Raw genomic sequence first — 13,912 nt, 5'->3', positions numbered from 1 at the left:
AATTTGACCTTTGTGCTCCCAAAGAGATCATTAAACAATCAAGATGGTATCTGAGCCACTTCATTTCAGGTAGAGAAATCCTGCAGCCCAGGACACAGGACACAGGTAGAAAATCATGTCAACAAATGAAAGGTTGTCAGAAAAATTGCTGGACTGCAGCTTTTATTTGATTAACCTCTTTCCTGAATTCCAAATCCCTTACTTACACTTCTTCCTCCTTATAAAAAAGGCTGGCTTGAAAGGAAATGTAAAACTGTTTGTCAGGGTAAATAACCCACTGTCTTCTCAGATGACTGGCCGTCTGAATAAAGTGCCCATAGAGATTCAATCCCTGTCTCTGCTTCTTGGTTCTGGTGGTGACAGACAGCACGAACAAAGAATTTTCTGGTTTCAAAACTTCTCAAGGATTCAAAGATGGAGCAGGGCAACAGCCTAACTTTGCCTTTCTAAGTGAAGAAAACAAGAATTACAATCATCTATTGAGTGTGAATTACGTGCAGGCACCAGACAAATGCTTTATCTTCAGTTTTATTTAATCATTACAACAAATGGCATTGATTTCCAGAGATTATCCCCATTTTAAAGATGAGGAAGCTGAAATTAAGTCAGGTGTCGAAGTTGATAGAGCTAATAGGTGGTACAGCTGGAGATGTCACAAACCTAAGACAACTCCAAAGTCCATGCTCTTTACCACACTAATGCTTCCCTCAGGATAGAGATTAGCAATTGGCCCCCGCCTGGCTCGTGGTGGAAGCCCAGGTTGTTTCCCTAAAGAGCAGTCCTAAAATATTGGAAAGGTAAATTGTTCATTCAGACTTGGAGTGAATTTAGGACAAGACAGCAAAAAGTAAAGTAGTAGTGAGCTCATCATTCCCCAGGCAATCTGTCTTCAGGGAGGTGTTCTTCTCTCCTACTCCCATCTTTGATAAATCTCCAAAGAACAAAATTCTTTCCATTGTGACAACTTTTGGGCACACACTTTATTGCACTTAATTTTTTTATATATCTATTTCCCAAACTAAAATGTTTATTCATTTTTTTAATCCTCATAATTATCAAGGCCTACCACATGGTAGGTGTTAACAACTATTTATCTTCAAAGCATGGCCTTCATGAATCCATAATCCATTTTATAGTATGAAGATGGTTGATACTCAGGCCCCATATATATTTTAAGGAGTAGAGTTCCCAGTAAGCTCTTTTTTAAGGGTGAGAAACAGCTCATGTTTGTGTTCAATATCAAGATGACATTCAGGCAAATGTGTCAGGTGGGTAGGTCATAACTGCTTTGCTTTTGCTTTCATTTTTAATGAGTATGAAATGACCTTTGAAAGGCAAATAGCAAACAATATTTGCCTGCACACCACTCACTGTTTTTTTCCCTTCATTTTCTGTCTTTAGGAAAGCAAAGGGTTTATTCTAGTTCTCACCATCTGTAAGAGCCCTGGTCTACTGAACAATTTTTGGTTCTGTGATTTTTTTATCCTTCAGTTGTTGTCTTGTATAAAAGCTGTGTGTCGAGATTGAAGATTATCCACTATCTTCTCTTCTATCTCCATGCCTTTTTCTATTTCTTCCTCTGATAGCAATAACTTAGTTTCTGAGTCTTTGGTTATAATAACCACAAAGGACCGTCGTGACTCAAGGATATTAGCCACCACCACTTGATGTCGATAAATTTCCAAAGCATTCCGTGCACGATCAATTACAATGGAGGGGTCAGTCTCCAACTTAAAGGAAATTACAAATGCTTTGGGAGCCCAGTCTTTAACCAAAGGAGAAAGCATTTTTGGCACCATCTTCATTGTTATCTGTGTTGGGGGTGGAAAAAAAAAAGCTTAATAAGCAAACAAAGGTCACTACCTACCAGGTCAATCTTGTGGGAAACTAAGGAAGCAGGGGCTCAGATTCTGGCTACAGCAATTTAAGTTCAATTTCTCATTGTTAAACTTTTCAAAGTGTAGCAAATGCTTAGCTAAAAGCTTTGGCTCCGTAAGGTTTGTAAGAATGCCTAATTTCAAGTCTTCATACATATTCTTGGGCAAACCATGTCTTATGAATCAGCTTTGCTCTGCCACCCTCAGAACTATTACTACAGCTCCAAAGAAAAACATTACACTTTCTCAAATACCTCCCTTTAGTTTTTAAGCCAAACCCTTAAATAAATACATACAAATAATTTATTCATGCCAAAGTTACTTTGGCAGAAGCTCAAATAAAGTTAGGTTTTTAAGACTCTCAGCTTAAAATATTTTTTGCACAGGTAGAATGGCTATTCGATTCCATTTAAAAATTGTCACTTTTAGCACATCTTAGCACTTAGAACTGATTTTCTTTATTTGCATTTGATCAAAACCCCACTATACCATTCTCAATCACTTCTAAAGGGAATGTTGAGTTGTTTTGTGTACTTCCAAAGTACAATTAATAAATGCAAGATAAACTAAAGCTCCCAGAATTTAAATAGCATGAAATCACTTATCATCAGGTTTTCCCTTCAAAAATCTAGAAAGTGTGGTAGGGACCATATACCCATTCTCCACTTAATTTTTCTCCTTAGCATTTATCACTACATAACATAGTATGCATTTAACTTATTGTCTCTTCTGCAGAATATGAGCAACACAAAGGCACAGTATGTTACCTCTGGGTCCTATAATATTTCCTGGCATATAGTAGGTGCTTAATAAATATTTGCTGAGGAAACAAAAGAACTAACCAACAAAGCCAATAACTGTCCCACAGGTGGAGTCTTTCCTATTTAAATTCTATTTGTATCACCCAATAAATCACTAACAACTCCCTCAGGTTACAGGAAGCCAGATCACCTCACATCTCAGCCACACCACTGCACTCACCATACCTCTTCCTTAAACTATAGCAAAACCCCTCGCCTAACCAACACACACCTCTCTCTCCATCTAATTCACCTTTAATACTGATGCCAGAATGTTCTAAAAAAAATAAAAACGAAAAACAACTTCATTTCATTCTCCTACTTATGTTCCCCTTGGCTCCACAGGATAAAATGCCCAGGCTCCTTAAAAAGGGATAGAAAGTCTTCTGTGAAGTAAGCTGTCTCTTCTGCCCTCCATTCCCACCACTCTCCCTGCTCTCCAGTCTTATCAACCAACTTCGGTTCATAGTCACTGCCCTTTCCCAAACTCCAACTGCATACTCTGTGTAGGACGACCTTCTCCACTTTGCCTGGTATAGCCTCTGCCCATCCTTTTTTTTTTTTTTTTTTAAGATTTTATTTATTTATTTTTAGAGAGAGGGGAATAGAGGGAAAAAGAGAGGGACAGAATCATCAATGTGTATTGCCCTGACCAGAAACGAACTGGTGACCTTTCAGTTGGCAGGCCTACACTCACTCCACTGAGCCGCACCAGCCAGTGCCTGCACGTTTTTAAAAACTCAGTTCAAGTCACTTCCAGAAAGCCTTCCTTGCCTTCCCCAAGATTCAGTCACCCCATGCTCTGACTTCACTTTGTCAGTACCTCTACTAGAATGTTTATCACTCCATTGTAATTATGCCTGTGTCCAGTTCCTTCACTAAACTGGCAAGTCCTTGAGCGAGGCCTGTGTCTTACTCATCTCTGTATCCCTAGTGCCTAGAACACATGAAATGCAGAAAGGCCATATGCAGATCATGAGGGAATTAACCCAAGATTGGTTAGAGCGGACCAGATCTCTAGAACAAAAGCGCCCATCACCTGCAGTGGGCCCCCAGATGACTGGATCTTGTGTTCAGGCATTTCAGAGACAGGAACATAGAAATCTGACACGGCCGCAGCCAGGTAAAACATCGCAGAAGGGCCTGCAAGAGAAGCACAGGGTGTAATAAATCGGAGAGGTGTATGGGATCAGCTCCTTTTCAACTCAGGTTGCCCTGCTGTGAGACTCGGGCGGGTAATGAGGGTGTAAGGGGTAAGTGTGTGGGGAGAAAGGCTCTGCCTCCGGGCAGCCGATGGACTCCTACGGCACACACCTAGCGGATTGAGCGCCTGGGCCGCAGCCTGCAGCAGATGCAAATAGTCCGCCAAAGTGGTGAACTCCACCGCCAGGAAGGTGCCCGCAGCCGCAGCCTCCTGGTAGCTCCGCAGAGCCGCAGCAAAGCCGGGAAGTGCCTTCTCCTCGACTTCCAGTCTCAGGAAGCCCGAAGTGGCTGGGCTGGAGGGCCGCAGAGCTGACAGCCAGGTTTGGGGAGGGAAGCGGTGGGCAAAGGGGAAGGCAGAGCGAGCGCGGTGGAGGAAGAGAACCCCGTAGCCTGCAGCCAGGAAGGCCTCGGCCGAGGTTGCACCGCGCCGCCCGCTGCTGAAGTTGTCCAGGAAGCGCACTGGCCGAGCTTCCAGCGGGACTTTGGTGCCGCCGGACGTTACTAACACTACCCGTTTTCCCTGCGTGCGCAGCTTGGAGGCGAAACGAGCCATAACCTCGGCACAGCGCGCAGCACCGTCGGGTTGGGGGAACTCGGTGACTAGGTCCGCTTCCGCCATGAGTCCCAGGGCTCACCCGCGCCTGCGCACGCTCTCGGGCAGCCTCCTCCCTTCTCCTGCCCACCTGGTAAGTGCGCCGCCGCAGTGGGAGGGGGAGGATCGCTATCCTAGGCTAGGTGGCAGCTCCGGATTTCTCCACTTCTGAAAATGCATGCTGGTTTTGCCTCACAGCCCGGCGAAATTGAGAGCGAGCGGACGCGAGTCACTGGGGCAGACATCTGGAAGGATCATGTTTGCTGTTTCCTACTCTGGGCAAAGAAGTACTCTTGCTTGACTCTTACCGGCTACCGTATAAATCTTTCTGCAGATTACACTGGAGTTAGATTACTCAGCCATTTAACCTTTGGGTTGGGACGTGTGCAAATGTGTGTGTGTATGTGTGTGTGTGTGTACTTGGGTTGGGACTTGAATGTGAAAACCCACAGACTTCAGATGTTTGTCAAGCCACGCCCTCGCCCTTGAAATGCTGCGAATGCCATTGCCCAGTGGTGATCTCGTGACACTGGCATCAGGCGCATCGTCGCCAGGCAACCGTCCTGGAGTCTGACACCGCTGGCTGCAACATGAACGTGATCTATCCACTGGCTGTGCCCAAGGGGCGCCGGCTCTACTGTGAGGTGTGCGAAGCTCCAGCTGAACGGATGTGCACAGCCTGCACAGTCACTTATTACTGGTAGGCCTGAAATGTGGCACCGAGGCGCCTCAACTCCTTCTCTCCCAATCACCGGTCTGGGCCTAGGTTCTCGTTAGCAGGTTTCAAGACAGGTCCCTAAGACTTCTGGTGCATCGTTTTCGTCCTCTTTTACTCAGTCATTCATCAGCGGATATTTTGTTGCGTGCCTGCTCTACGTTATGCACTGTTCTAGGTGCTGAAGTCTTTGAGGAAACTCAGCAGACCTGTCTGTCCCTCAAAGAGCCATACTAGACTGCGACAGATGCGTTAAAAAAATGCACACGGAAAACAGTATAGTTTCAGAGAGTGATAAATGTCATAAAGACAAAGGAAATGCGATGGGAGATTGGGCAGACTGCCTCTCTGAGAGTAAGCTACTGATCTGAAAGTAAAGGAGGAGCAGTCTGCCATAGAAATGGCTGGGAGAAAGAGTGGCACAGTAAGCCTCTGAGGGAGGAAAGACTTCGATGTGTTTAAGGAATACAAAGAAGACTGTTTCGTGCACAGCCAAGACGGTAAGGGTTTTGGGAAGATCGTACTGGATGAGATCAGTTTTCGTTTATTCAGTGTAACATCCCATGGCCTTGGCTTTAGATTAGACCCTATTTGGAACCTGAGATAAAACAGCTAGGTTGCGGACTTCCAGAAACCTAGGTCGGAGCAGATGAGCTTGTTAAAAATAAAAGTCATTACAACGCACTCTCCATGACAAGTGCTTTCTCTCAGGGCGTGCTACTCCCAGGGAAGCATAGTGATTAGGGGAAAGGTTCTCTGAAGAAGTAACATGTGAGTGGAGTCTTGAAAATTGAGTAGGAAATTGCTAGGTGAATGGACAATGAAGAAGGAAGGGTAGGGCACTCCTGACATCCAGGACTGCCTGGGTGAAGAGTGAAAGAACAGAGCTTATTGAGAGCTGGGTAGAGAAGGTAGTAATGGAGGGGGCAGTCTCTGATTTTTAAATTGCAGGCCAGGACCCTTTAGCAGATCTTGAATAAGAACCAGTATTTTAATAAAATAATAGAATAAAAATGATCAGAGCAATCTTACTTTAATTGTCTCTTGAAGCTTTTAGTGGTTTTTTTTTTTTTAATGTGGATATGTGTGTTTGTACTGGTAAAATGTATTTCATACTATGAGTTTAGTACAAAAAAGTTTGAAAATCATTGTGATAGATAAGTAGTAGGAGTTTAACCCAAGAAGATCAAGGTTAGGGCCAAACAGTGCCATGAACTCAAAGTGTTTGGAATTTACCCTCCGGAAAGTCACAGATGGTTTTGGCATGCTCTCCTTTGTGTTAGGGTGACAGGAAGCAGCGTGGAAGATCCTGACTGATTGGAAGGTGGACACTAGAGGCTGCATACTTGACTGAGAAGTGGTGGCAGTGGTTCCTCCCTCAGGCTGAATTAGGTGTTCATCCTCCTTGTTCTCACAGCGTTCTAGATGACCCCTACCCCAACACTCATCACGTGGTTTTAAATCAGTCGTCTGATGGTTTGTATTCCTCACTAGGCTGTATGCCCCAGGAGGGAAAGGGTGGCATCTGTGTTTAGGGTGCTGTAACTTTATTGCATTTAGAATGCAATTCAGAATTTGTGACAAACCGCAAAGTCCTGGTTAACTCTCTTCCTTCGTTTCCCACCACACTCACCCCCTTTTCCTTGATGTTGCAGAGACTTTTTTTTTAGAACTAATTCGACAAGTCCTTTTCTTTCTCAGTTTCTTTGCTCTCTGCTGGGAACCTCCCCTTCATCCATGAATCTTCCTAGTTCCCTTTCATCCTTGAGTTCTCAGAAATGTTATTTCTTCAAAGAGGTTTTGTAGGAAACTCAATCTAAATACTCTCATTTTTTTCTCTCTCACATTTTCTTCACTTTTCCTTTTATATTTTTTTGTTTACTTGTTTAATATCTGCGCCTTTTACTAGACCGAGTACCCACACATACTGGGCACTCAGTGATCATTTGTTGAATAAATGAACTTCTGAATGGATAATAAACCTATTGGGGAAAGGAACACAGAGGAGGTGGCGGATGACAGATTGTGTTGGGGACACAGTTTGAGGGACCTTCAGTCCACTTGGGAGAGATGACTAGGAAACAGCTCTAAGTATCCCATTGCCTAATATAAGCATCCACCTCTTCTCCATCTGTGCACCTCTTCGCTGTCCCCCTTTATCTCTCTGGCCAGAAGTAATTACTTCTTCCTGTCAACTCATTTTGAAGTTACTTTGTACCTAACAGACAACTTTTATTTTCCTTTATTTTATTTCTTCACAAACACATCACTACAATTTTATTATGCTCCATTACAACAGGCTATGATGTGAAATGTGTGTAGAAGGACTGTCATATGTATGCTATCTTTTGATCAGTTTCAGGCCCATCATTGAATGCCCCACAATGTCCAGCAAAGTGTCTTGAAATAGTTGAAACTAAATATTTGATGAATGTATGAATCAATAAATGATCATTTCCTATGCCTTTATCTTTCATTATCTTCTTTTGTTTTTTTCCTTGCTTTTAGTTCTTCTTAAAGACTTCCATTCTTTTCCCCCCTTCCTTTCTCCAGATTTCTATATCACTGTGCCCTGGAGATTTCAAGATTTTTCTATAAAATAAAACTGAGTTTCTATAGTTAAAAATGGGTGTTTTACCACCCCTTTCCTCACAGCATTTTCATGGTTGAATGTAAAGCATCTAGCACTGGGCCTAGGACCAAGTTGGCACATAGTATTTACTTATTTATTTTTCCTCATCCTAAATTTAAAGACCAGAAAGGACAGTCAAGTTGAATTTGTGAAAGTTTTTGTTTTGGCAGAAGAATTTTTCCTGGGTGTAAATGTAATTTATGCTCATTGCAGAAAACTTGAAAATACAAAAATTAAAGAAGAAAAATATGTAATCCCACAGAGATTAATAACCTGATATTTTGGTGAATTTTCTAATATTCTTTTCCTATAAATCCATTTAATTTACATACTATGTGTAATCTTGTACATATCTTTTTATATTGTTTCTAGGGAGTAGAACACATTTTTAAAAAGGAATTTTATTAAAGTATATAGCGAAACTTTACATACAGGTATTATAGATTAGCAACTCATAGCATAGAGATAAGAGTAATCTGCAAAAATGTTTCCTTTTATTTAGCATATGGGGCACAAATTAAAATGGCTTCATTGGCCAGGAAGAGAAGACAAACAATGAAGTGGTATTCAATAGCAGGAAGCAGTAGGATCTGTGGTGGACTGGAGAAGTAATGCCCTGCCTAAAGGTATTCACATTCAGTTTAAAAACATGATAATGGCCAAACAAAACATGTTTGGCTCACCAGCTCCTTGATTGTGAGCACTGATTGAAAATATATTTTTCAACTCCTTTTTTATGTATGGCCCTGTGTTGGGGGATGAGACAGATGAATAGGGAGAGAGGTCAGAAATATATAAATGAAGCTCACTTTATTTAGAAAGGCAGGATATGTCAAATGCTCTCAGTGGAGCAAAAGTTCAAGTGGCTAAGTAAGCTAATGCTTTTACTGCTCACACAATTATTCAACAAACTCCTATTTAATAAATACCCTGTGGAATTCAGCTGTTTTTATATCCTGACTATGGAGTGCTTCTATTGATTTGTTTACAATAATAGTCTATAAAAAAAACCTTAAAAAAGGCTTTATGTCATTATTATGATGGCAGTTCCAGTTTATAAAGAAAATACTTTATTGTATTTCTGTTGGCCCAGGAGGGAGAAAGGAGAGAGGGTGCTATGTAATTATAGTCTATGACCACTTTTGTGTTACAAGAGCAGAGTTGAATAGTTGCAGCAGAGACCATGTAGTTCTCAAAGACTAAAATATTTACTGTCTGGCCCTTTACAGAAAATTTTGCTGACCCCTGCTCTAGATTATTGTTACCTATTTTGGAATATGTATAATTGGGACCAAACAGTTAACTTTTTCACATTTAAGTAAAAATGTGTAATAATCAGTAGAAATGCAAAACCCATGATTATATGCATTCGGCAAGTCTTAAAATACCTGAAGCAATTGTGTGTCAACTTTACCTCAATTTTTTAAAAAATGTGAATATGACAAAAATACATGAAACAATAACTGTCATAATTGAAGAGAGAAATAAACAATTGAGTAATAATAGTTGAAATTTTCAGTATCCCACTTTCAATAATGAATGGAACAACTGGTCCAAAGATCAGCCAGAAAATGTAAGACTTGAACAACACTATAAACTAACTAGACCTAACAGACATCTGCAGAACACCATCCAACAACAGCAGAATGCACATTCTTCTCAAGTTCACATGGAACATTATCTAGGATAGACTATATGTTAGAGTGTAAAAACAAGACTCAAATTTGTAAGGATTGAAATCATACAAAGTATGTTCTTCATCCACAGTGGAATGAAACTAGTCATTGATGAAAAGGAAATTGGGGAAATGTACAAATGTATGGAAATAACACACTCTTAAATAACCAATAGGTTAAAAAGAAATCACAAGAGAAATTGGGAAACGCTTTGAGATGAAAAGAAAACAACACAACATAGTAAAACTTACAGGATGTGATGGAAGTAGTACTCAGAGGGAAATCTATAGCTGTAACACACATTAAAAAAGAATGAAGATCTCCAATCAATAACCTAGCCTTCCACTTTAAGAAGCTAGAAAAAGAAAAGCAAACTCAACCCAAAACTAACAGATGGAGGGAGATAGTAAAGATTAGGCATAAAAAAGTGAAATAGAGTATAGGAAAACAATAGAGTCAACCAAACCAAAAGTTCATCCTTTAAAAAAATTGACACATCTAGATTGACCAAGAAGACTCAGATTACTAAAATCAGAAATGAAAGTGGGAACATTGCTACCAACTTTGCAGAAATAAGAGATTAGAATACTATGTACAATTATATGCCAACAAATTAGATAACTTGGATGAAGTATATTCATAAAAAGACATAAACTAAAGAAAAACAGAATATCATAATCACTAAAAAGATTTAGCTAGTAATCAAGAAACTTCTCACAAAGAAAAGTCCAGGACTAGATGACTTCACTGATGAATTTTATCACATGATTAAATAAGAATGAACAATTCTTCACAAACTCTTCAAAAAATAAAAGGAATAATTCCCAAGTTATTTTATGTGACCAGCATTACTCTGATACCAAAACCAGACAAAGACATCACAAGAAAACTATAGGTTAGCATCCCTTATGAATAATGATGCAAAAAGCCTCAACAAAATACTGGCAAGCCAAATCCAATAGCATATAAAAAGGATTATACATAATGACCAACTAGGACTTCTCCTAGGAATTTAAGGTTGGTTCACCATATAAATATCAATCAATATAATACATAATCTTAATAGAATTAAAGGACAAAATCCATGTGATCATCTCAAAAGATGCAGAAAAAGCATTTGATAAAATTCAACACCCTTTGTGATAAAAAAACAACTTATCAAACTAGGAATATAAAGAAAATTCTGTAACTTGGTAAAGGGCATCTATAAAACACCTATAGAAAAACACATAGCTAATATCACACTCAATTGTCAAAGATTACAAGTGTTCCCCATAAAATCAAGAGTGAGACAAAAATGTTGCTTTCACCACTCTCATTCAACATTGTACTAGAGGTTCTAGTTGGGGCAATTAGAAAAGACAATGAAATAAAAGGCATCCAGCCTGGAAAAGAAAGAGTAAAAGTACCTCTATTTACAGATGACATAATCTCATAGTGAAAATCCTAAATAACCAACACACACACACACACACACACACACAAACCCAGATTAATAAATTAATACAGCAAGGTTACAGGATTACCATGCAAAAATAAGTTGCACTTCCGTATGCTGGCAATGAATGGTCTGAAGGTGAAATTAAACCCATTCCAAATAAACAAAAGAAAAAAAATAAAAACCACTCCATTTACAATAGTATCAAAAGGGGGAGGGGGTGAATTTAACCAAAGCAGTACAAGATTTATATACTGAAAACTACAAAATACTGTTGAGAGGAATTAAAGAAGACTTAAATAAATGGAAAGGCATTCATAGATCAGTAGACTTAATACTGTTAAGATAGCAGCATTTCCCAAATTGATCTACAGATTCATTGCAATCCCTATCAAAATTCCAACTGCCATTTTTCCAGAAATGGAGACACTGATCCTAAAATTAATATGAAAACGCAAGGGACCCAACCCTGGCTGGTGTAGCTCAGTGGACTGAGCGTGGGCTGTGAACCAAAGGGTTGCCAGTTCAATTCCCAGTCTAGGGCACATGCTTGGGTTGTGGGCCAGGGCCCCAGTGGGGGCCACGTGAGAGGCAACCACACACTGATGTTTCTCTTTCTCCCTTCCTTCTTCTCTCTCTAAAAAAACTAAATAAAATCTTAAAAAAAAAAAAAACTGCAAGGGACCCAGAATAGCCAAAACAGTCTTGAAAAAAAAAGTTGGAGAGCTCATACTGCTCAATTTCAAAATTAACTACAAAGCTATAGTTAGGAAGAAAGCTTGGTACTGACTTTAGGATAGACATGCAGATCAGTGGAATAGAATTGAAAGTCCAGCAATAAACACATACATTCACGATCAATTGATTTTCAAGAAGTTTGTCAAGACCATTGTTCTGGGAAAATAATCACTTCTTCTGTATGATGGCAGCATATGTGGGTATCTACATGCAAAAGAGTGAATTTTTCTGTGGCTGGTGTAGCACAATGGATTGAGCACAGACTGCAAACCAAAGGGTTGCTGGTTCGATTCCCAGTCAGGGCACTTGCCTGGATTGCAGGCCAGGTCCCCAGTGGGGGCCATGTGAGAGGCAACCACACATTGATATTTTTCTCTCTCTCTCTTTATCCCTCCTTTCCCCTCTCTAAAAATAAATAAATAAAAACTTAAAAAAGAGAGAGAGGGAATTTTGACCTCCTACCTTATACCAGCTACAAGAAAGACCTAAGTGTAACAGCTAAAAATATGAAACTTTTAGAAGGAAACAGTTGTAAATCTGTGTGATCTTGGATTAGGCAACAGTTCTTAGATATGATACCATCAGCATAAGGAATCAAAGAAAGATAGGTTGGACACCATCAACATTAAAAAATTTTGTGCATCAGAAAATACTAAGGAGAAAGTGAAAAGATAGCCCACAGAATGAGAGAAAATATTTGAAAATCATGTATCTGATAGGGATCTAGAATCCACAATATGTAAAGAACACTTAAAGCTCAACAACAAGGCAAAAGGCCTTATTAAAACATGGGCCACTTCTGGTCAAGATGGAGGCATAGGTAGATATACTGTGCCTCCTCGCACAACCAAAAGAAGGACAGCAACAAATTTAAAAACAAAAAAACAACCAGAACTGCCAGAAAATTGAACTGAGTGGAAGCCTGACAACCAAGGAGTTAAAGAAGAAACATTCATCCAGACCTGTAGGAGGAGTGGAGACAGGCAGCTGGGGTGGAGAGGATGCACAGCAAGGTGGTGGCTGGCAGAGCAGGTGGTCCCACATTTGTGTGTGGATAAACAGGAAGGAACAAATGGGGAGTGAGACAGACTGTGCAACCCAGGGTTCCAGTGCAGGGAAATAAAGCCTGAAAACCTCTGACTGAAAAAACTGGTGGGGGTTGAGGCAGCAGGAGAAACTCCTAGCCTCACAGGAGAATTCATTGGAGAGAGACCCACAAGGTCCTAGAATATACACAACCCACCCACCTGGGAATCTGCACCAAAAGGACCCAATTTGCTTATGGGTAGCAGCAGAAGTGACTGAAAACTAGCAGAGAGCTGAACAAGTGGCATTGTTCCTTCTTGGACCCCTCCTCCACATACAGCACCGCAGCGCAGTGATGTGGTTGCCCCACCCTGGTGAACACCTAAGACTCCACCCCTTACTATGTAACAGGTGTGCTGAGACAAAATAAAAATGGCCCAAATGAACGAACAGATCAAAGCTCCAGAAAAAGTACAACTAAGTGATGAAGAGATAGCCAACCTATCAGATGCAGAGTTCAAAACAGTGGTAATCAAGATGCTCACAGAATTGGTTGAGTATGGTTGCAAAAGAGTGGGAAAAGAGTAGGGGAAAGAGTGAAGGCTATGAGAAGTGAAATAAAGGAAAATGCACAGGGAACCAACAATGACGAGAAAGAAACCAGGACTCTAATCAACAGTGCGGAACAGAAGGAAGAAACATTCAACCAGAAAAGAATAAAGAAACAAGAATTCAAAAAAATGAGGAAAGGCTGAGGAACCTCCAAGTGAACTTCAAATGTTCCAACATCCAAATCATAGGGGTCTCAGAAGGAGAAGAGGAAGGGTAAGAAATTGAAAACTTATCTAAAAACATAATGACGGAGAAATTCCCCAATCTGGCAAAGGAAACAGACTTCCAGGAAGACCAGGAAGCCCAGAGAGTCCCAAAGAAGTTGGACCCAAGGAAGCACACACCAAGGCACATCATAATTACATTACCCAAAATTAAAGATAGGGAGTGAATCTTAAAAGCAGCGAGAGAAAAGGAGACAGTTACCTACAAAGGAGTTCCCATAGGACTATCAGCTGATTTTTCAAAAGAGACCTTGCAGGCAAGAAAGGCTGTAACAAAGTATTCAAAGTCATGAAAGACAAAGACCTGCATCCAAGATTCCTCTATCCAGCAAAGCTTTCATTTAGAATGGAAGGGCAGATAGAGTGCTTCCTGGATAAG

At 40.5% G+C, this 13,912-nt stretch overlaps 2 protein-coding genes across 3 annotated transcripts in view; one reads left to right on the top strand and one right to left on the bottom strand.

Annotated features, from left to right (window-relative positions):
• Positions 1-510: 510 nt before the first annotated feature.
• Positions 511-4,692, bottom strand: PPCS (phosphopantothenoylcysteine synthetase). 2 transcript variants are annotated; one of them, XM_045859477.1, is made up of 3 exons: positions 4,564-4,692; positions 3,717-3,820; positions 511-1,811 (listed from the first exon to the last, which is right to left on the bottom strand). In XM_045859477.1, exons 2-3 carry the CDS (start codon positions 3,807-3,809, stop codon positions 1,488-1,490), a joined length of 417 nt encoding a protein of 138 aa, XP_045715433.1. In that variant the 5' UTR covers positions 3,810-3,820; positions 4,564-4,692; the 3' UTR covers positions 511-1,487. The 2 variants fall into 2 exon arrangements, with proteins under 2 accessions (XP_045715433.1, XP_045715432.1); XM_045859476.1 differs by lacking the exon at positions 4,564-4,692 and adding an exon at positions 3,992-4,553.
• A 184-nt stretch (positions 4,693-4,876) lies between these two features.
• Positions 4,877-13,912, top strand: part of ZMYND12 (zinc finger MYND-type containing 12) — a 28,863-nt gene continuing 19,827 nt past the window's right edge. The window contains exon 1 of the mRNA XM_045859474.1: positions 4,877-5,172. Within this exon, the coding sequence (XP_045715430.1) occupies positions 5,063-5,172 (110 nt within the window). The 5' untranslated portion in view covers positions 4,877-5,062. The remainder of the gene's footprint in view (positions 5,173-13,912) is intronic.

Source organism: Phyllostomus hastatus, unplaced genomic scaffold, assembly GCF_019186645.2.
Source record: "Phyllostomus hastatus isolate PE091 unplaced genomic scaffold, TTU_PhHast_1.1 phas_scaffold_182, whole genome shotgun sequence".
NCBI lineage: Eukaryota > Metazoa > Chordata > Mammalia > Chiroptera > Phyllostomidae > Phyllostomus > Phyllostomus hastatus.
Note: the sequence above shows the minus strand (reverse complement) of the source record. Positions and strands in the feature narration are given on the sequence as shown.